Source organism: Dipodomys spectabilis, unplaced genomic scaffold, assembly GCF_019054845.1.
Source record: "Dipodomys spectabilis isolate Male_0828 unplaced genomic scaffold, ASM1905484v1 ptg000147l, whole genome shotgun sequence".
Lineage (NCBI taxonomy): Eukaryota > Metazoa > Chordata > Mammalia > Rodentia > Heteromyidae > Dipodomys > Dipodomys spectabilis.
In genome coordinates this window covers 428,223-452,329 of record NW_024870824.1, presented here as the reverse complement: position 1 = coordinate 452,329, position 24,107 = coordinate 428,223, and the positions used below count along the sequence as shown (strand labels likewise).

Here is a 24,107-nt window from a genome sequence, read left to right as displayed (position 1 = left end):
TCGACAGATATAATTTTTTTTTCCTATTTGTGTTCAGAGGAGATCTCCTTTTTGGTTTGTTGTTTTAAAGACCCATCTCCTGGGGTCATCAGAGGGATCACCACAAGTTTGCTTCTCCTTGCTGTCTGAGTCAAATCGTATTTTGAACTCTTTTGGGTGTAGTAACCACTCCTCCTGCTTTCTTCCCTATAGATGGCTCAGGAGACTGGCCTGGCTCAGGCCTGGCCATGCAGGGGACTAATGAACATGTCATGCGCGTCTTCAGTTCTTCAGTCTCTGGCACAGCTGTGGCACTTTCCCCCCCTGCTGTGAGGCACAGCAAGCTGGCCATTTGTTGGCAAGTTCATATTTCACACTGCAGGGAATTGAAATGATTGAACAGACAGAAGAAGAGTTTTATTTGCAGTAGCCTACGTATCCCCAGACTCTGATTTGGCATAAAACATCTGCTTCATGATCTGCTTCAAGGCCAGTTCCTTTCCTCCCACAAAGGTTACGACTTCAGGCAAGCTGTGCTTCCACTGGCAGGAGGAAATTTGCCCGAAGACTTGATTTAGTCAGAATCAAAGCATCCTGCCACAGAATTTCTTTTTTCAATTATCTTCGAAGAGGCAGCCAGACTTTAAATGTATCAGTATAACAAATGTAATGAAATGAGGCCGACACTCCTTTCTCCCTGTTGCTATCAGCGGGAGGCGCACATACAGTGGTGCTCCACACCCAGGAGCCTGTGACACATATCTTGGCAACTGCACATTATAGGGACAGAGAGATGGCCTTTGGATGTCTTTTGGCTCATCAGCATGATAAATAAGTGCATGCATTGGGTTTACTTGCAGTGTTTATATCTTTTAGGTTCTAAAAACAAATTGGCATGATGCTGGAAATAGTTAACTATTTCTCATCACGTAGACATATCATATAGGCTTTGTTTTGTGCTATGGTCCCAATTACCAATTGTGTTTACCCTATGATTTTGTCGCACATGGTCATATTTTTTTTCTTCACGACAGTCCTCGCCAGCCTTACAGACATATATTCAAAATTAAATCCTGACATTTTATTATGGAAGTGCAATTAGATGCCATCCTCATAATGAGAAACATGACATCTTCATCGCTCTCCTCTATATTTTTATGTTGTTTTAGTGCAGACATTTGCCAAAATTGGATACAGTTTTTCCTCCTCCTCTTCTTCTCTCCCCCTTCTTTCTTTCTCTCTCTTAATTGAATATCTGCATATCTCCAAGGAGTCCTGTGGGTGAAACCATGTATTCATCTTCTTTAGTTCTTAGGCCACTTTGGTTTAAGAGTAAGAACTGTTGCTTTTATGAAGTGCCTTTTTCTATAAAGTCAAAACCTCACAGCAGTGCACAGAAAGCCGATGGTATAAAGGAGCTAAGTAGAGTCTTTAATAGAGAGAACAGTGTTGTAAGTGTTTTTGTTCCTATGGAGCAGATAGATTTGGCTCCATCTGTTCCATATTCATAACAAAGGAGCACACTTACAGGAGGGCCAACTTCCCTGGAGCAGCCTGGTAATGATCTTTTCACCAGAATGAAAGCATCTGAACCCAGTGGCTTGGCCTTGCAAAAAGCAGCTAGCAGGATTGCCCTTCAGAATCAAGATTTCCTTGTAACTTGGGTTGACATAGATTTTTCCCAATACATAGAGTGAAAAAAAAAAGAAGGAAAAAAGACTAATTTCTCATCTCCCTGCAGCACTGCGAAGTCGGGAAGTTCAGAATGTACACACTTTGCCTTCCCTTTCTGTAGCCTCAGAAGATGTGTAATTAGATAGTAGGCGGAAAGTTTGCACTTGAAGTGTCTCAAGGTATCACCCTGGAGAAGCTGTTCTTCAAACTTTTAAGTTGTTTCTATTCAGACTTTTTAATCTCCTTTAAAACTGGGGTTAATGAATAGAAATATGAGTTACACCAAATAAGGAAAAACCCCTGTTGAGTTTTGTAATTAGCCAACTTCAAAGCCAATTTCAACCGAGACCTATTAGATTAAAAAGATAAGTTGACCCAAGAGTTTTCTCCCATGAAGCAAAGGAAAAATAGAATGTATCCCCCCCATTTGAAAAAGAATGTGATAAATCTGATTTATATGACATGTAGATTCAGAAATATAAATGATTCCTTAAAATTAGAAAGCATATTGGTGTTAAGCAATTGGCTTGAAAATCAATAGTAGAACAGGACTAGTATATAGAATATTCATTTTTATATGCTAGCTTCACACATTTCTTTAAAAACAGAAATGTATTTTGAATGATAATAATTCTTTTCTCTATTCTGATGACTTCAAAAAGTACAAGGTCCTTAAAAATGTACCATTGATTTATTCAATCTATTTCATGTTAAAGTTATAATTGCAATTTATCAACTATTATATCCATCTTGCTACCATCTGTGCATTATATGCTTGCTAAACTAGAGTTTCTGGCAAATCAGATAGTAAATAAATCTCTCCAAAAGTTTGTTGCCACAACAAAGTGAGCAGAGTTTTCATCTAGCTATGAGTAAGATTGCCCTGTGCATTCACTAGAGGAAATAGAAAAGTAATATTCACAGAGAGTGAGAAACATAGGAAATCAATCTGTGAGGATCTCAGGATTCTGGTTATGTTTTGTAATATATGGACCTTCATGTTTCTTGCTCACTCAGTTTTCAGTTCATTCATTTATTCATTCCTTCAAAAATATATGTGGATACCTACTTTATGCTAAGCAGTGTGTTCGATTTTAGAAACTTTGTGGTGCAGTAAAATGGTTTTCCACATTTTGGAACTCAGAATTTATTCAGGAAATAAACAATGAAACAAGCCAATATAAAAGTGACATTTTCACCAGGACTTATAGAGAGCTAGATGGAGTGAGAGCTTTCAATTAGCTGATGTTGAAAGACTTCTCACAAGAGGTAGCTTGTCTGTCTCCTTCTAAAAGGCAATGTTACTAATTATGAATTTTGGTGCATTGGAAAAACATTCTTTCTAAAGAAAATCAAATCTAGCCTCTTCAAATTAGCTTTATGCATCTTCGATATACAAAGCTAGTGAATGTAAATACTTGTTCCATTTACAAACTTAGTCTTTTCACAACCTTGCATTGAACTGAGAAACATTGTATGTTCTTTTATCCTTTCAAAATACATCCTCTATCCTTTTAAAATATTTCAGTAGCCTGATTTTAATGTTCTTAAACTATATGTAAACTTCAGATTACACTCAGTCACAAGACTGAATCTATTTTTCCATTATATATTTTAAGATGGAGTCTTATGTCTGACTTGTTACTCAAATCAGCCAAAGTTGTCTGCTACTCTTGAAGTATAAAGGTTCCATAGTCACAGATTCTGTTTCTTATACAAGAAATACTAGTTCTGTTGTTTTGATTCTTTTAAAATGCCTATTATTAGTCTTTAAATTCTGCTGTAGTTGAAGGATATATTCCTTAATGCAATTTTAGGAGTTAGAGTTTCATGTAATATCTGCAGTCCCTTAACTCACTGATGCTTCTTAATCACTAGAGGATTTTATCCAGGCTGACTTCACCCTTACCTGTGATCCTCATTACTTTTTGCTGATGCTGTGTAATCATTAAGGAGTCCATGGTCACTGGGATTTTAGCTTCACCTTGCCTTTATTCTCCTGCCTCCTGCAGGGGCCTGCAACCTCCAACCAGGCCATTATTTGTTTAGAGTCTACATATCTTTGGCTTAAAAGGTACCCACATTGCTTCACCTTTAATATTGTGAAACCATACATTTTCAGCTATTAAAATGCTGCTTGAATTCTAATGTCTCTGTAGCTTTAGGTGACAGTTAGATCATAGTTTCCCAGGTCATTCCATAAGAAAGAGCCTGTGGTAAAGAAAGAGAAGCTCTCCAGGAAAGGGGGCTTATTGTTTTCTTAATTTAGTTGGCATATACTACTACCCTCCTCTCCATTTTTTCTTTTTTGTTTCCATCCAGAGTTTTGGTTCAAAGCTGATCAACAAATCATTTTGCACTAGACGTGTTTTTTTTTTCTTTCGTTCTCATTCTTCAGATCTTTATTGAATTCCTGTTATAAACAAGGCAATAGAGTCTACAGACCTAAGAACCTGCATGGCTCCTATCCTCTGGAATTGCATCTGTTGTAACAGAGAAAAGATGTAATAGCCAGTTCTAAAGCAAAACAGCATGGGGTGTGTGTTATGAGGAAGACAGAAACAGATGCTGTAGGAATCCAGAACGGGGTTATTGCATTGGAGAAAGGGAACGTATCTCAAGAGGCTAGAGAGAACTGAGATTCTGAGAGGTAAAGGAAAGGTCATATGAGTTACGGAAGCAGACTCTCCAGGAGGTTCTGGGAGTTAATATTGTTGGGACTATTAGTGTGTATTGGAGGAGGGAAAAGAGTGGGAGAGATAAAGAGGGAAATAAAGCTTGGGGCTAGATTATGAAAGCCCCTGGCTGATGTGCTGTAGGGTGATGGACAGAAATGCACATCCATGAGCTTTGCTAGAATTGGTCTTACTCAGAGCAATCAGTAAACTAGAATTTAGTCACTAAGATTGATTGACTTTGATTTTACTCACTCTGTCAACATAAAACTCCCATCAAGGAAAGCTTGTGTGTGTGTGTGTGTGTGTGTGTGTGTGTGTGTGTGTGTGTGTGTGTGTGTGTGTGTATGTATGTGTGAAATAAAGTATGTAATCTGGATTCCTAAACAACCCTCTCATTGCAAAAACTTCTTTCAAAGAAGAAACACTGATTTGTTCAGACATCTAGAGTTTCATTAGGAGCCTGTAGTCCAAACCAATGGTTATTCTGCCTAAATACTGACATTCCTGACACAAATGGAGGAGAACATGTCCTACTGATTAATGAAAAATACTAGATAAGTCATTGATCTGCGTTATAGTTAGCCAAATATTTCGTGCAAGTACATTGAAGAGGAAAATAGCAACAGTTTCTACATACAGCACCTTATTCATAGAAGGGTTAGGGCATGATATTGGTGTCTATATCCACCTCTGATGTGGTTTTCTCTGGTGTTACCATGGTGTCTGAGCCAAACTATACAGGTGTAAAGGCCTTCTCAATGCCAGCCTGGTTGCTTCTCTGTAGAATTGGTATCTTCACTTTTAGTTTCACATTCTTCTAATTCAATAGCTCACTCACATCTTAAAATGGATTGAACAAGAACCACTCAATCCTTTTTTTTTTTTTTTGAATCACTCAATCTTCAGGTGATTTTTGACATCAAGAACCATCCTGTGTCTCTTCTAATTTTCTTCCTAGCCTCAGTGCAAAGTCTCCAATAGATATTTGTACTCAGAACTAGAGACCTAAGAATCTTCACCTTGCCTTTGTCCCCAGCTGGGCCCTGGTTTTGCAGGGCCTAGGCAGAGGGACAAGGGAGTCCAGAGCTAAAAATATCAATATGTAGTAAAATAATATTCTAGATCTGTAGAGACCTATCTCCTGAAAGTCTAAGTGCGCTGTAAAGTTTTATAGCCTCCCTAAAGCAGGTGATAAGCTTTGAGACTCACGGGGAAACTGAGGCAATAGCAGATGAAGTAGCTGGCCCACTGCCACAAAATAAGTCAGAACAGATGAATGAAGAAGAAAGTTTAGAACATCATTTCACAAGGACTAAGCCATATCCCTTGAGGGGACCTCACCAAAGAGAGTAAAGATGAAATGGAGCTTTTTTGAATTGTAGTAACTTAGTGACTTATTAATAATTTATTGTCATGCTGCATTAGTACTATATATTAACAGCATTTCTGTGAATTCCGAAAAAAATGAGTAAAGACCTTGGGAACCTTGTATTCATTTATGTCAGCTAAGTCACCCTGATAGCATGCCACACACAACAGCACAAAAAGCCTGTAAAGAAGGTGTGTGTGTGTGTGTGTGTGTGTGTGTGTGTGTGTGTGTGTGTGTGTTTGTAAAAGTTCTTCCTGGTATAGATTGTAGGAATTTTTCCCTTCTCTGAGCTTTTTGTATTTGTTGTAATTCCCTTTACTTCTCGCATCCAGTTGAAGAAGAATTTTCCTGAGTGAATACCTCTGCTTATCTTTTTTTGCTTGTTTGTTTTTGTCAACTAGTACCTATGTGTGAAAGCAAGTTGGATAAAAATTACAAAAAAAAGAAGGAAACAAAAAAACTCTTTGACCTTAAAGGCCTTATCAATCTCCTAAAGAGTATGGCCTCAGGCAAGGTCATGTGTTAGAGAATAATTCCAGCACAGCTGATAATAGGAAATTTCTTTTCTTCTTTTAAACTATTTAAAGATGGTGAAGAACCATCTAACAATATAATGAACAGTATTTTATCAATTTAAGCTTTTAAAAATAATTAGAATTCTACTTAAATGTTTTATTTATTTCCTGTGGCTAAAGATGTTGACCGAATGTTCTCATTCACTGAAGGAAAGAAATCCTAGACTGACACACTGAGATTGGATTTAAATTGTCATAAATTTTTCTTAGAAAAAAATTGGAAATGCTTCTTTTTTTCTTAATGCACTAAGGTTTGAGCACAAGGCCTCATGTGTGTTAGATATTCAGCCATTTTTTTCTTCAGTTGGTTTTCTGAATAGAGTTTCACTTTATGCTGGCCAATCTGGACCACGATCCTCTTATTTTCACTCTCCACTAAGTTGGGATGACAGGTATATGCCACTAGAGGGGCCTCTAAAGCCCCTTCTCTTCTTCTCCCAGCCTGGAACCATGATTCTCCTGACCTCTACTTCTGAAGTAACTAGGATTACAAGCGTGAACCACCATGCCAGACTTGGAAATACTTCTTTTATTTAAAAAATACACATACACACAGAAATTATAAAAAGATTTGTTGTGATACTCACATACAGGCACAGAATATAGTCTGATCAGATTCATTCTTCTTAGGACATTCTTGTCCCCTTTACAGTTTTTGGTGGGCTTCACTACGTTATTTTTATGCACACATATAATATACTTCAGTCATATTCACCCTCCCCCTTCCTCTTCTTAAGAGTTGGAAATTCTTTTTATAGGAGACATTTTTTAAAAAGTATTTTTGGGTTATTTTTCACTTACGACTCAATAGATATCAAAGTATATGGAACGATTTTATTCAGATGTTTCTTCAGTAGAAACAGCGTTATTGTTTTAGAGCTTTTAACAGCAAGTAAAAGTTTGCTCATACTTCAAATAAATGTGTACATAAGCATGATTGGCTTCTCTTTGTTTCCAGAAATCAGTGCAAAGAAACTTGTCTTCAGCCATTTATTTAGGTTGCTAAGAAAAAGTAATTGATCTTCCGAGACCTAACTGCTAGAATTTAAATAATACTTATGTTAGCATTTTCAATGAGAACTTTGCCTAAGGTGTAAAGAGATCAGGGCAGGAGCCCTGAATGGTTTAGATGATTCTCCCCACCCCCCAATCTCTCCTATGTCTGAAGTTGTCCAGCTGGGACTTATTTTACCTCCTTTGCCCTGAACTTTACTCAATTATGTTTCCTGTTACAGTCCCCTGGTGTTGAAATCAAGTTTTAGCTCAGGGAGTCTTTTCTTGTCTCACTCTTCTCACTATGTTGTAGGAAACACATCCCTCTCGCCTTTCTAGATTTTATAAAAGAAACATCCCCAGAGCCGTATCAAAGAGTCTAATACTTACATGGTATTTTTAATATCTCCAGGCCCCCATACTTAGTAACTTCCTTTTCAATTTTTTTTTTTTATATCTGGGGCCTTGACCTTCACCTGCCAGTGATTTAAGTCTTGAGACGCTGCAGCTGCAGGAGGTGAAATGTGTTGGCAAATTAGGCAGCTCCTGTGGTTGCTCTTAGGATGTGAGCTCCTTAAACCATAAAGTCAAGGAATGAGCCAGAGAATGACACATGTGACTTTTGAGTTGTTGGTAGGGGCGAGGGGGTGCTCAGGAATATAGCATTTGCCTAGCATGTACAAGGTCCTAGATTCAATTCCTAGTGCCACTGTGTGTGTGGGGGGGGGGGGGGGGAGGAGAGAGAGAAAGGGAGAGAGAGGGAGAATGAGAGAGAGAGAGAATGAGAGAGAGAGACTTTCAAATCTCAGTAGGAAGAATAGATGGCATATACCATCCTCAATGGCAATTTTGTTCTCAATATTAAAATACATTCTTGTGGTTCCTAAAAAAATAAGAACAGAAGGCAGATAGCTGGTTGGAAATTGGTGCTGTGGTATTCTTCCTTAAGAAGAGGCCTAAGTTTTCTTGTTCGAATTTCTCTGAGAGTCTGGTAAATATTTTCTGAGAAATCCATATGGCTTTGGTTAATCTCCATCCTTTTCCCAACACTTCTCTTCCCCACCCTTCACCTATAAATACGAAATGCATTTTTATTGATTCATTAAATTCTGGGAGACATTTCCAGTACTACTCAGTATTTAAATGGGCTTTACTTTTTTTCACATTTATTGTGGAAGAATACTAATGCTTAATTCTGCCTTCCCCTGCCTGATTTGCATATATTTGTGTTGTATGTTAACCTGAACAAAAAAATCTACAGGAGCAAAAAACTGCCCTGCTAACAACTAATGACTTATCTTTTCACTTGCTCAAATTGAGAAATATTGCTTGTAGCAAACATAATAGGAAATGCATTTTTAATGCTCACACACATGCTCATTCCTTTAAAAAGAAAGCAGCTGACTGTTCTTAAAAATAAAGTTTCCCAAAGTATCCAGAGTGACATGGGATATAGAAAAAGGGAATTGAAGCCTTTGGAATTAATAAGGTTAGACAGAAATGTTAAAGTTTACTAATGAGTATGGAATTGAGCCTAAAAATAAATGTAAGAATCTTATCCCTCTCCTGCCATATTTTTGCTTCCTCGGGAAGAATGCTACTTTGTCAGGGAACTTCTGAGTTGCTTTAGGTTACATAATGTTTTTTATTTAAGTTGATAACCTATATATGCTCATTGGTAGGTGTTTTTTGATAGTAAGAAAAAGATGAAGTCATCTAAAACCCTTTCATTGCAAGTGCTTTTATCACTAACCTAAGCATATTTTCTTCTCATATTCTCTTTTGATTTAAGTTCACAGTTTGTATCAAAACTCATGGAGGCTCACCCAGCAATTTGGAGTTAAAGGGAAACATCATGCTAATTGCAAGGAACAGCCCAGGTTGACTATATTAGGAAAAACAAACTTAAGTTGCATGAGAAGGAAAATGAATAACAGTCCTTAAGTGCTGGAGTGAGAACAAATAGATGTGTCTTGTAGAATTTCTTCAACAGCATTTTTTAATTACCTCTCTTCAAGGCATATTTTAAGTGGACTTGTAACGGTAGCTTGAAGTGTAAACTGGTAAGGGTTCCAGTTGTTGGTTGAGGCCTGGCTGCAGAATGAGGAATGTGTGATCTGCAGAAGTAAGGGCGTAGCTGCCCATGAACAGAGAGATCACCAACACACTCGCATCTCATGTCTGCCTTGCAGAAGTTTACTCCTAGACTGCATTGTATCAGGTAGCTCTTGATCATAAAGTGCTCCAAGTGCTTGTGGCTAAAACAACAAAATTATTTCAGAGGTCCTGGGCATCAGGAACTCAGTCAGATTCTGCTCGTCTGGGTCTGTTGCAATTCTCAGAGGCCACAGTAGTCTACTGCTAGGCTCAGCTGGAAAAGATTTGCATCTTCAGTTCCTTGTGAGGTGTGTTTTTGTTGTTGTTGTTTTGTTTTGTTTTCTGTTTGTTGTTGTTGTTGTTTCTCCTAAGACATCAGTTGCTTCCATACTTCTTGGCTAGAAGACTCCTTTGGTTGCTTGCTTCATGTTTCTCTCCACAGAGAAGCTCACAGTATGGCTCATTGCTTCGTGCCCCCAAAAAAGAGAATATTAGCAAGAAGGAAGTTACAGACTTTTGTAACATAATCAGAGATGTAACACCCCACAGCTTTTACTGTGTCCTATTCATTAAAAGCAAGATGCTAAATTCAGCCACTCTCAACAGCAGGGGATTACAGAAAGGAGTTAGGGAATTACATACCTGCAGGCAGGGAGTCTTTGGGAACCCTGTCAGGGCTGCCTACAAGTATGATACCAGTATTCTCCTCCTGTGTCTGAATGATAGACTTATAATGAATTGTGGTATGGATGTTACATACATTTGCAATGCTAAATACAATGCAATTATAAGCACTAATTTGGGAGGACTTGAATATGAGCCTTCTTAGTTACCATGTTGGCTAAGTGTTCAGAGAAGCTCATCTGCACCCCTGTAGTCCAAAAGTGGGTTTTCAGAAATAGATGACATTAGGGCTTCTTTCTGAGATCTGAACAGCATGAAGACAAGGTGCCCTCATAGCCTTATTAGCATGGTATCCCAATACAGAGAAACAGAGAGCTACAAGCTTATATTTCATTATCTCTTGCCAGGTTTTGATCGGTGCTTTGCAGCTCATTATGGAGAAAGGACCCTATGGATTGATTTATAAAGTTGTTATTAAGATAATAGAACGGGACATTTTCCTTGTTTTAATGGACTCCATGTCTATACTGCCAACTTCCTGACTCAACATGTACATTTTTAGCAGTAAAGGAGTACAGTATCTTTACTATATATATATATATATATTTATATGTAATATATATATCACATATTACATATTGCATATATATAAAAGAGTAAAAGAGAGTGAATTTGAATTTGTGGTAACTGTTTAAAGTATTCTTCATTTTAATTGAAATTTTTGATTAGACAACCCGTGTATCTTTATAGGAAAAATTTAGGTCTATATTTTCTTCATCTATTACATTTAAATACCTCTAATTAGTTGCCAGTGCTCTGATTTGGGGAATTTAGGGATGAAATGTTTCAATTATTTTATTCTAGTTGCTATTGATTGACTTCTGGAAAAATCAGTGAAGTCTCTGATGAAAGTCTGTCAAATGAACTTTTATTGACATGCTACTCCAGGCAAAGCCAACACTAACTCCTTGTTCAAAGCAGTTTGGCTCTTCATGTGACCCTCGGTTATACACGGGCCACTCTGGGTGCCCTAAGATGTGGCTCATGTTTATGTCCTAGCTGGAATAGGTATAATATAAAGGCAGGAACAGTATGTAAATAAAGATGCTGGCATGCAGAAGGAATTTTTAAATTATTTGAGATGATGGGTGAAACTGAAGCAATATATTGTGCATCTTGATAACTGATGCCTATCAATTTCCAGTGTTGACTGTTAATTTTGTAAAGTAACACCAAGAAATTGTATATGTACATATAAAGAAGTTATAATATAGATGTAAAATTACATTTGCATTTTCTTTTAACTAAGATAATGTTGATCTTTACACAGTGATTTTTTTTCCCCAGAGCCAAGGGCATTAATATTACTTACGCCTTCCTACCCCAAAGCCAGGTTTTTATTCCCTCACTTCCATCCTTTGGCTGTATCTTTGCTCATAAGTCATCCTGAGAAGATTATTTTCTTTCTAAATTTACTTTTGGGAATATTACATACTCGAATTCTTCTGTTATTTCATGTTTTAAATGCTCACTCATCTGCCTTTTGGTTACTTGAGATTTGTAAAACCCCTTTTTGTTACCTTATATCTTCCGATATTACGAATGATAAACCATCTGTATTTTGAGTAGTATAAATGTGTCACACATCTGTCAACTGTGGGGTGTGGGGTGAAGAAACCTTGAAATTTAACATAAAGTAAAGCCACACCCTTATTTTTTTTCAAACTTCCATAAGAATTGTAGTTTTGTTGATATGGATTTTTAAAAATCATTTTTTGTTTTCCAATATAAAGAAAGAATCCAACCTGCATTGACCTGGCAAACGTCGTCTGTTTTGGCTGTTGGGGTTCGAAATTTACTGTGTGTGCTGAGGCCAGAGATTACAGAGTTAACCCATTCACTATAGTCTGTACCTGCGCTCACATAAATAATCTTTGCTCATATCTTTTCCTAAGGATTCAAGTGTAATAGCCCAACAGGAACACTAGGCCTCAATCACATTATCCTCTTTAAGGCTTTTCTGGTGATAGGAGATGACCTAAGTAAGGGGGAAGACTGATGGGAATACTGGTGGGGAAGACTGGTCTTTAATTTATATATGAATGCATATGATATTTTTAATTCACTGACAAATGAGCTGTCCCTTAATTTAGGCTTATTGTCCCTCCTGGTGAGTATGTGAGATAACTCTCTAGGTTTTATCTTGACTTTTTTTTGCCTGAGGGCTCATCATTTTCTTCTGTTTAGTTATTCCAACATAGCATACAATAATTTTTATGTGCTGGATCTATTTCTCATTAGTAGATTCTGTAAGACCTCCACTAAATTCTCAAAACAATTAAACATTTGATCATGCTTTGAGCCTGCTTATCTTGCAATGTCATGTGTAAAATCAGTTATTTGCCTGTGTCAAATCAAGTTCAGGAGCTTGAAGCGAGTTCATTTAAGCTCAGAAATCTACAGAACAGCAGTGCAAATATCCACATGTCACTTTTCCATACTACCTCTCATGAATAAGGCATGCACTCGTTCAAGAACCCATGGTTTTCCTAATGAATTGGAGTCACCTATTTGTGCTGTGTTTGTGACATTCACATTTGCAGTTGGGGTCTATAGGAAGGACACCATTTCCTGGATCAAACCACAAAGTACAAATATTGTGCCCTAAATAACACACTAGTTACTCTAAATGTCAGTAGAGGGAGTGTTTCCGACTTTGATTTAATGAAAGCTTACAGCAAAGCCAGCTGTTAGCACTTCTTAACTGCTTGTCAGTGGGGACCAGGGCAGATGAGGAGGGTTAAAAACATCTTTTCTCTACACTTTTGTCTTAAAATTTAAAGAGATTCAACAGGTGTTGAGGAATGACACTTGGGGGTCTCTTACTCCTTGAAGTCTTTTAGGTGGTGAATTTCTGAGTTCTCCACAGAATTCAAACAGCTTTAGTTATTTAGCTATTAGTTATTTAGTTAACATGGCAAATTACTTGGGAGTCTGAGTCCTGAATCCACTCCCTTGCAAAGTGAGCATATTGTTTTCCAGGTTCCCCATGAACACTGAAACAAAAATTAAAAATAAAAGGTAGAGAATACACGGTAAATGCTAGTCTTCTTTTTGTCACTTTGGGTATTACCAAACTAATTTTAAGCCATGTGTGTTTTGATTGATGTCATCTGCTTTTTCTGAACAAAAAACCACTTGAAGCAAGCTCAAGGGAAGAAAATATGCCACACTCATTTTTATAATTTTTGTCATTGCTAGAGTGCATTTGTAAACACATGTGGTTGCAAAGAGTCTTACCACCCTTGGAAATCCCTTTCACATTATGCTTGAATACTGAGAGGAGGTAATCTTTCAAACGTGGAGAAAGTTTACAATCTTATTATCTTGAAGAGGAGAAGAAAGTTTCTTCCTCACATGATTTATAACTTGAAACATGTTGTCATGTTTTGGTAAGCCCGCTTTATTAATTCCATCCTTCTCTGTGTCAAATTATTATTTTTTAAGTACCATTGAAACATAGTACTTTCTCAATAGCATATTATTCTTCTAATAGCATGATGGTGGTTTGCGGGGCTCGAGTTTAGTCATATAGAAAGTGGAGCCAAGTTTTGAGTAAAGCCTATAATTGAATTACCTACAGAGCACTGACAGACAAGCTTTCAAGATGAACAAAGCTTGCTTTCCCCAGCAGAAATCTGTCATGTTTAAGTCTGCCTTGTAACTATCTATTATTGGTCTTGGCCAGTGTTCTTACTGTGAGACTCTGGTGTACACCTTTTCCTGCAATCTAGAAGGGACAGCTCATAAAGCAAAAGAGCTCAAACATTATTCTCTTGTTTTAGAGAAAATTGATAACAGATCATGTTAAATTGGAATGCCTTTGAAATAAAAATCCAAAGTATTTTTTTCATAGATTACCCACATTCTTGCACATTCTTTCTTTATTGTATTTAAGAAAAAGAAGAAGAAGATAGGGATGTGACAATGGTCCTTTCTATAGCCCTGTTAGATCAATCTGAACAGTATTTGTTTTAACTTCAGACAAGAATTAAAGTAGGTTCCCATTGTTCTTGAAAGTGTATTGTAGACATGTATATGGAAAAAAACAAAGAATAATGGGTTATTGTTCTCTCTCTCACTCTTTCTCTTTCTCTTATCCACAGCCTCTGCAATCCCAGATAATGGAAGAAGGTCCTGCCTAAAGCTCAAAGTCTTTGTGAGACCAACAAGTAAGTTCACTCAAATGAGCCTCTGAGGCCCCTTTCACCAGGCATGCTTTATCATGTGGTGTGGTTCACAGCAGTAAAACATTTTGTTTTTTAATGTTAAATCTTGTGTGGTATATGTTTTGTATATCAACATCCATGCTTTAGTTTTCATCATATTTTTCTCATCATTCTTCATGATGCTTTTATTTTATTTAAGTACACAGCAGTTGCTAACTTGTTGTTTCTTAGGCTGTTGTACGTGCACAGCAAAAGGGAACAATATTGGCATTTGGATACATGCCATTGATTGTCAAACAATCTTTGCATACGTAAAAGAAAAAAAGTAGAGAGAAAGAAAAAAAAGAAAGAAATGGGAGTATAAAGGTGTCTTCACTAACATATTTGGCTGTTATCTCTATTTTTGTTATAGATAGCTGTATGAAAACTATAGGTGTTCATGATCGTGTTTTCGATGTTAACGACAAAGTAGAAAATTCATTAGAACCAGCAGGTTAGTATGCTTAGAGAATCTCTTTTAACAAATGCATCTATCTCTCTGGAGCTTCAGTACTTTTTTTCCTTTCTTCCTCTCTGCATGTTTGCATGGTAGAGTTGTTCTGCTTTGGCCCACTGCTAGCAATGCTAATAGTACTTATATTCTATCTCATCCTCCCGTATTTTCATGTAATGCATGTTAGATAAAATACCAGTTGTTTTTTTTTTGTTTTGGACATGGGTTGCATCTAATACAATATCCTGACACAGAAGCCCCATGCAGATGTTGAAATCTCACTACCTTTTACCACATCCTCAGAGCATGCTGGTCACATTGTGACTGAGAAGAGTCTAGTTTTCAGATGAGTCAGAAAACATTTCTAATGTACATATTTATAAAATTTTCTTTTAATTATCAAATCCAAATCTGTGGATAATAGAAGATCATGCACAAAATAGCAACTAATTCAATGCATTTAGTGTTCTCTAGAAATTCATATCCATCATGGAACTCACCTAAAAAAAAAAACCTTCACATTATTTCACTATCATTTGTGCTGTTGTCAGTAGCAATTGGTTTGGAGAAATATGCTTAGATTGTCACCACAAATTCCCATACCTTGCAGACTAACGCAAAATAAGTGGGATTTTGTTTGTTTGTTATTTTGTTTTATGTGCTGGTACTAGGGCTTGAACTCAGGGCCTTGTGCTGTCATTGGACTCATTTGTTCAAGGCTTGTGCTCTACCACTTGAGCCATAACTCCATTTCCAGTTTGGCGCTTTTTTTTTTGGTAGTTTAATTGGACATTAGAGTCTGGTAGACTTTTCTGCCCAGGCTGGTTTGGACCTTGATCCTCAAACATCAGACACCTAAGTAGCTAGGATTATAGGAATGACCATCTGTGCTCAGCCAAATTAAAATTTAAGGATAAGCAAATTATTTATGTTACTGACTTTCTAACTTTCTACACTTTCTAAACTTTCCCATCACTGTGAAGAAAAATAATATCCCTAATAGTATTCTAAAATCTAAACATTTACGTTTGTGGCATGTGGGGAGATAATGACAACCTATAAAAAGTGTCCATTTGGTTATAAAGTCAGTCTGGTCATTGAATGCAACTAGACTGGATGCTTATGTGTGGAAGCCCTCCATCCACTGTTGAGTGAAGAGTCTGCCTGAAAACGCCCATGTCCTCTCCCCATCCCTTTTCCTCCATCCCCCCCTACTGAAGATGTTTAGACATTTCCTTACTCACCTTCCATGATGACCATGTGGAAGCTTAAGGGAAATAAAATTACTTTCTTTCCACAAAGAGACTTGAGCTCTTTCATATAAAGATTTCCATCCATCCCCCCTCCTCCCCCACATACATACTCACACTGTTTTTTGGTCTTTTTCTTATGTTTCTAGAAATTAAAGGGTTTCAAGATCCACTTTATCCTCTGAGTATTGTTACAGGAATAATGTAGTCAGTGAGCCTAAGGGAAACTTATCCTGAGTAAATGCAGTGCCTCAGGACATACAATAGCTTCTACATTGTAGCTGACAGGAAGACTTAGGGTGTTTTTTATTCCCCCCTCCAAGCATTCTTGTTTTCCTAAAGCAGGCATCTAACCCAGAGCGCAAATGAGAGAGGTGTGTACAATGATCTTTCAAAGACTTTAGTGGCTCCCCAGAAATCAGTTAGGCACTTTGGGATGTTGCAAGGAATGAGTGCTGACACAGAGACATTTTAATTGTGTTCTGGAAATCTGGAAGCATTACTGTGACTTTTCAAGGTACCAGACTCCTCACAAGCGTGAGGTTGTAGCCACCATAGTAGCAGCAAGTTCAATGGGAACTCTTCTAAACCTCACAGTCTCCACTCTTCCTCCTGCAACTGAGAACACTTTCCCAGTTACACATGCCCAGGTTTAACATTCACATCTCTTGGCCTCCATTCCATATTAGTATTCAAGTAGTATTCCTTTACTGTTCCTGAAGGCAGAGATAGTCAGAAAGAAGACTTATTAACTTTGTGAATAAGTCATAAGTTGAATGACCAATTAGGTGGGACTATGATTCTTAATTCACATTTTTCAAAATATGTTCAACATATCTCCCCCATGACCTTTATTTCCAGGTAAACACCTTGCCTGTGTAGAGAACAGGAGGCTGCTTAAAATATACGAGGTAGCAGTTTTTCTCTGGCAATGGAGAGGCACACTGAGGACTGTTCTGCTATTAAGAAAATTACATTTGAATTCAACTAATGATAAAATGGAGGATAATAAGATATTTTCACACATGAACACTTTTCAATATCTTTTGGAAACAAGATCTTTTTCACAGTGCATTTGAAGGTAGTAGATATTTGCTCACGTGTAATACAACATAGCTAAGTTGTATGTCCACTTATGTGTGTACACGTAGCTCTTTGAGTTAGTTGTGACTGTGCTTAAGAGCTTCCTGATGAGCATCTCCACTCTGAAAGTGAGACAAAGTTGAGCCACAGTCTGTGGAAGTTTGCATAGGATTCCACATTTGTACTTCATCCTATTCCTTAGGAAATTCAGTCAGACTTAAGACCTTGCCCATACTGGTGATTGATTGAGCTGGTATATAGTCTCCTTTAGCCAGCTCTGTGAGTAGACACAGACTTTATGAATCCAGCAAGTCTGAAAAGATCCCACTGCATGTATTCAGCAATGCGTACTAATTCACCTGTCTCTGGAATGTATTTGTCTTTTTTGTTTGCTTGCACATTCTGCCTGCCAGTCTCCTATCATCAGGGATGCAAGATGATCTCAGGACAGACATATGTCACATTACATGCTCCACAATATTTCTAGTGCTATATTAACCACTGAAACACCCATGTGGTAGAATCCTATACCCAGGAGACAAGACTTGATTTGGATTCTGAAGAGGAGCATTTATTTCTACCAAGTCATGTTCACTCATACCAGTTTTACAAATCCTCTCATCTTTAGCTATAGTTTCCATTGGAATAGATTTTGCTTATGAATTCGTCCTTAGAATTCTGAAATTGCTCAGATTTACCTGAATGATGGCTTCTTTCTCATCTCACTCTTAGCAGGAGGGAGAGAGCACAGAATCCCACCATCATTGAGGCCCTATTTGAATCAAATGACACTTTGTAGAATCCTGATGGAGAATGCAAGGTTGCAGAAACAAGAGAATTATGATGTAATAGAATAGATTTTCTGTTTGGGGGAAAAGATAACATATATTCTTTTGTTGCTTCCTAAAAGGCTAATTCCAAAGATTGTCCATGATTAAGTAGACTGAATGCTACATTCGCCTAATGCCTTATATAGATGAAAAAAAAAACAACCTTCCTTTACCTCTTGTGCCAGGTGGGCCCTTGATGGGCACCTGCAGGGGACAGGAGGCGGAGAAGCAGTTCCCCCCATGCTGACACTGAGTGCCCGGGTGTTGCTTACACATCCTTTAGTAGTATACTTCCAAGCAACTCTCGGCGCTAGATTGGTGTAGCATGCTATTAAGAATAAAGCGGAGAAGAACCCAATAGGTGATATCATTTCCGGTGTATAAATATAAGTGATGTTTTCAAGTGAACTCTGGAATCCTCTGGGTTTATGGTTCTTTCATAATTAAGCCTGAAGTGCTCCATTGTTTTGATTGACACCATATTGGTGCTCTTAAGAATATGATTTGGATTTTAATTTCAGGGCTGCTAAGGTCCTTTACTTCTGCCTCCTATTAACAGCAGATTTAATTACTACATTAGTGAGGTTGAAAAGAGCAGAGAAAAGATAAGGGTCTGCAAGTAGTTGGCTACATTTTGCAGGACTTCCATCTTTTTTCTCTGCATCACTTACCCTCTCATGCTTGCTTCCTAACTTTTCAAGTCTCCTAACCTAAACCCACTCCAGCCAGGTTGCTTAATTGCAGGAAGGGGGAACACATGAGACAAAAAGGATGCAGCAGATTCTCTATCAGGACCTGCTGAAATGCTAGCAGCCCTCCAGATCAGAAGACTGATGGCTGAGAAAATGTATTTCCTAGTGCCCATGAGGAAGAAACGGGGTGAATATCCCGAATTGAGGACTGGCTCGTGAGCCTAAAAATAGGTCACTTCAGGACAAATGATAGGGAGTGTGACTCTACCCTGTCACATAGGACTATATAGAGCCAGGCATGATGGCTGATGCCTGTAACCCCATCTACCCCAGGAGGCCGCTATCAGGAGGACTGACATTGTAGTCCAGTCAATGGGCAAATATTAGTAAGAGATCCTGTCCCAAATAAATCAGGAGTGGTAGGGCATATTTTTAATCTTCGCTACCCAAGAGGCATAGGAAGGAAGACCATGGTGGGAGGCCAGCCCTGGACAAAATGGCAAGATCCTATCCAAAAAAATAACTAAAGCCCAAAGTGCTGAAGGTGTGACTCAAAGGGCAGAGTATCTGACTGGCAAGCATAATGTCCTGAATTCAAACCCCATTACTTCAAAATAAATAAAGTATATAAGTAATGGATAATTAATCCATTAAGAGGCCCAAGCCGGGCCACAGGGGGATATTTAGAGATTATCTTTCGAGGTCTACCTGAGAGCAGCCATTAGCATCTCACATTTATTGTTCTTTCCGATTGACCATTGAGTGAACCCAGATGGCAGTGGAGCTCACAGAGGAAGTTCATGTGATGCTGAAATGAAAACTGCACCAAGGCTCACTTGTGGGTTCTCAGATCCTGTTCAGAGGTCATTTCATCTAAAAGCCCAAGTGAGGCCAGGTGGAAGGAAGGAGATGGGCCTCACTGGGGAAGAAAGAGCACAGTGCATGGGCAAGCCTCCAGCCTATCTTTGGCCACTAATTACTGCAAAGTTCCCATTTCCCAGTTAAGCCCGTTAATCGGGCAGATCAGGGAGGCTATCCAAAGTCAGAGGCAGCCTGGTAGAACACTTTATAGCTAAATAAAAGAAGCTTAACTCACTTAATCCATTTTATTTAGAGGAAAATTTGCATCCACACTGATAATTTATATGCCAAGCTTCAGCCTGATAAAAATAAGAATAGTCAAGTTCAAGTAATTTAATCCTGAAGATGCAGAGCTTATAATGAAAATAGCACCATAATTGATTCCTAATTGTAGGCAAACCAGTGGCTATTTTTTAAAAATATATAGTTGACATATATATATATATATATATATATATAGTTGATTTATATATAGTTGATTTAAAATAGTATTGTTTTGACAATTAATTTTCCCTGTTGGAAAATACATCCAGGCACAAAGCAGACCAGGCATTCTACACTAATCCTATGAAATGGATAAAAAGAAGAAAATGAGTTAGTCCCTCCTGGTGAATTACTAATGTGTCCACATAACTGCCTGTGGCCCTAACCTCTTCTAACATGTTCCTTCCTTCCCTGTGGCATCACAAGTTGGTGCAACATGTATCTGACCACTGGCAAAACAGCACTGGCTCAAATGGCAAAGGTTACAGTCTAGGCACAACCTTTTTTGTTGTTGTTGTTGTTGTTTTGCCCCCTTCCATTTTAAAGGGAAGTATTAATACTGTGGAGACAGACCAATTGTCCCAGCCTCTCCTTTGTTTGCTGTAAATAATGAGTGATTATGCAGACATGAAAGTCAATGGTGGCACAAGGTTCATTACACTACTTTGCAGAGGGTGGTGGGGTCTATTCACAGCAGGCTGCTGCAAGAGGGTTATTAACAATGTGGAATCTCATTGGAACGTGTGCTTTCTATTTGAACAGATGACACCGTACATGAGTCAGCCGAGCCATCCCGCGGAGAGAACGCGGCACAGACACCAAGGATACCCAGTCGACTTTTGGCAATCCTACTGTTCTTCCTGGCAATGCTTTTGACATTATAGCACAGTCTCCTCCCGTCACCTGTCACAGAAAAACACCAGGGTCTTGGAACACCAGAGATCCACCTAACTGCTCATCCTAAGAAGGGATTTGTTATTGGTTTTTGGCAGATGTCAGATTTTTTTTTTGTTGTTTTCTTTCTTTCAGCCTGAATTCTAAGCAACAACTTGGAGGGGGGTAGTGGCTAAACTAGATGCCACCTCCTTCACCACACCCCACCCCACCCCTATCCCTGGCCTTTGACTTTTCTCACCCCTTCCAAATTAAATGGACTCCAGATGCAAATGCCAAATTGTCTTAGTGACACCAGTGGGTTCTTCAGCTCCTGTGCATTCTCCTCTAAGAGCTCAGCTCCGTTGGTGCACTGTGCCAGCGGCGTATGGACATGGAAGCGTAGTGGCAGATGTGGCCAATGATGGCCAAGCCCGGGAGGGTTTCACTCTCCTATACAATATTTATGCCTTCTCATTCAGGACTGCAAGATGATCATACAGGGCATCATGTCACCATGTCAGGTCCAGAGGGGAGGTATTAAGAATAGACACAATATTACACCATTTCCTCTAGGAGCATATAGATGAACAGGCTTCTGAAAGGTTGAGACACTGGTTTTATTTTATTTTATTTTTTAAAATATGACTGTCTTAAAGCATTCTGGACAGTGAAATGTGTGATCTGCAAAAGAAGCCTTGTTATTTTTTTCCCCCAGGAGGCAGGAAGGGTACAGGAATGCTAACCCAGAGCAAGTGTGAAATAAAGAACACTATCTGTTCAGTGGAGGTGGGTATGTGTGAGTGCCTCTATTTTGTTAGTGACTGGGCAGTACACACCAGATTTTTTTTTTTCCTTTTGAATACAGATCACCATGGTGCTACAATTTTTTTTTCTTCTTAGGAATTCAAAGAGGCATTTTTTTTTTAATAAATAAAGTGACCTTCCCCAAGGCTGACAAGCCAGGTTTGATGAGTCCAGAGTGGAATAGCTTTGGCTGCTCCTCTGGGGGCAACAGGTACCAAGAAAAGGATGTCAATGGACAGAGGAGAAGTGATTTGGCTTTGCTGGAGCTCCAGTGTGCCGTGGCCTTTCCCCTACTCCCATCCCAATGCTCACATTTTGCTCTACACTCCGTGATCACAGGGGACTTAGACACAAACCCCTGTTCCCAGGAGAGTCAGTCAGCACTACGTGGGAGGGTGAAAGGGAAATTTGGAATAAAAAATTCCAAAGCTTGGAATAAAAAAAAAAAAATTCAAGTGTTGATTTTATATTCTTTCCCTTTCTGACACAGCCTGAAGCGTAGAGGGAACGTGTGTTTATCTGTGGGAGATAAACAAGATGGAGTCCCAAAGACTTTAACAAAATATTTTTTTAAAAATCCACTAGAATAGAAAATACATTATTTAGATATACTTTATGCTGAGAGTGAGTATATATGCTTGTCCTATTTAAACTTGTGAGAAAAAGTGGTATCCCTTGATACATTTAGAACTATGGGGTGGGGAGGGGCTATCTTGTTTCATTGTAGGGTGGGGCAGAAGGAGAAGAAACACAGGATGACCCTGTTTAAAGAATCTTAGCATGGCCAACAAGGGACATTTCCAGTTGATTACAGGAAATGCAGGCCCTGGGGTTTCTGAGTGGAGCTCTCATGAACTTGAATATCCAAAGCCTAGACGTGGGAAAGTGTCAGAACAGTGGGAGCAAAAGCAGTCTAGCCTTTTTCATTTCTATTGCAGCAGGACAATAGAAACCATGCCTTTCAACATAAGTCAACAAATGCAAGGGTCATGTTAAATATGAAAATGGAAAGCATTCCAACAGAAATAAAGGGTTTTATATATTCACTTTTTTAAAAAGATATATATGTAAACAAAAAATGAAAGGGGGATCATATTATGGACAGACTTCATAAATGGGAATTTGCTTAGAATTGTGCAGTTTCGAATTAGAAAAATATGTGAATGAAGGCGGCTGTCAATGTACTGCACCCAGGAGAGTTATACACATATTGAAATGTAATCTGGGCTTATCTGATATATTTAGAGTGGACATGAATACTGAGTCTGCTCTCACTGAGAACCAAGTCAGTGGGGCTGCCAGGCTGGAGGGTACGAGCATCTCTCTTCCACCAACATCAATGACTTCTCCAGAGTGGCAGAGTCTTATCACAGAAGGCACCCACCATTTCACTGAAACAAAAGTTCATAGCATTTGATTCCTTTTTGATTTATTTATATGCTCAGTACTCTCAGTATTATCCAGAAATACAATTTTTTTAAATTAATAGTTACAGGCTTTTTGGTCCAATGGGATTTGAGTAGAGGGGGAAAAAAATCACCTTGTAAAATGGATCAGTAGTCAGAACCAAAATTATATTGCATGTTCTATAATCAAGGAAATCAAATGATCCCATAATGATTTCTGGTAGTCATAACATTAGCAGTACTAATTTCATTTTAGAAATGGTGACTTCTGTGGGTTTTTTTTTCCCTAGCATTTGTCTAACAAATGATAAAGTAATTACTCATGGCCCTCTCTGCCATCATTGTCTTTAATTTTTCACAGTGAAATTAGACCCTTTTACATCACTATTGCACCATTGCAAATTAAGTTTAAAAAATAGCAAAACTGTCCACACCAGTAGACAATATGCTTCTCTACCTATAAGTGACATAATCATAGCTTCTTCACTTGCTGTGGAGTTTTCAAGAAGATGATCGGCATCAGTTTTCATCTTGTCCAAAAAGCGCTGGTGGCCTTTTGTGGTGATGTTAACAATCCTCTGGGGACTTAGGAGGATGTCGATGCAACTTTGTAGCAGATTTAATTTCAAGAACAATTCAGAATCATGCAAGGCAGCCATAGTGCCCCTCAGCCCCAGTTGGTCAAACCCCAGCGACCTTTGCCCCTGGTTGCCAAGGGCTTGCAACATGAAGCAGGGAAATAAGGATCTGTTTAGTGGATACCGTGTATCCTGTAATAGACCAGGTAACCGTTCGTGTTAGTTTAGACTATTGTTTTGTACTGTACTTTCTTGGGTGGCAGAGGAAAGAAAAGTTAAAACAAAAAAAAACTGCGTTCTTTAATTCTGTATTATTAGCAACCTCTGTTGTATATAGTGTTTGATAATAAAGTATTAATTTGATTCTTATGTCTTTTGTAAGTAGAACAATAGACTTTCAGGATACAAAAACATGCATAGAGGTTTTGAGACATCCAATGTGTTCATGGCTGAGAAAAGTCACAAATGGTTGAGCCACTTCTGCATACTGAATTCATATGTGGTCATTGCCCATCCAGTCTTAAGGCTCCATCATCTTGAGACCTGGGGCAACATGACTTTTTGATCAATATTTTGTCCTTAGTGTTGTCCAGGTCTGATGTTGGAGCCCTGTGGTCCTTCCCACTATCCCCAAGCATGTGGTTTGAAATATTGTAGAGAATTTAGTAACGGTTCTGTACTTTGGTTTTCTGTGTTTCATTCCCCCCCCACCTCCCCAGAAAGAGTCTTGTCAGTATAGAGTGCAGCTCAGG

The 24,107-nt window shown here is 38.4% G+C and overlaps 1 protein-coding gene across 2 annotated transcripts in view; it reads left to right on the top strand.

Moving 5' to 3' along the window:
• Efna5 (ephrin A5) overlaps window positions 1-23,718 on the top strand; it is a 287,840-nt gene extending 264,122 nt beyond the window's left edge. The window contains exons 3-5 of one of the 2 annotated variants that reach the window (XM_042692217.1): window positions 14,156-14,221; window positions 14,631-14,711; window positions 20,454-23,718. In XM_042692217.1, coding sequence (XP_042548151.1) covers window positions 14,156-14,221; window positions 14,631-14,711; window positions 20,454-20,575 — 269 coding nt within the window. In that variant the 3' untranslated portion in view covers window positions 20,576-23,718. The remainder of the gene's footprint in view (window positions 1-14,155; window positions 14,222-14,630; window positions 14,712-20,453) is intronic. The other variant, XM_042692218.1, reaches the window with a different exon arrangement.
• Window positions 23,719-24,107: the final 389 nt, after the last annotated feature.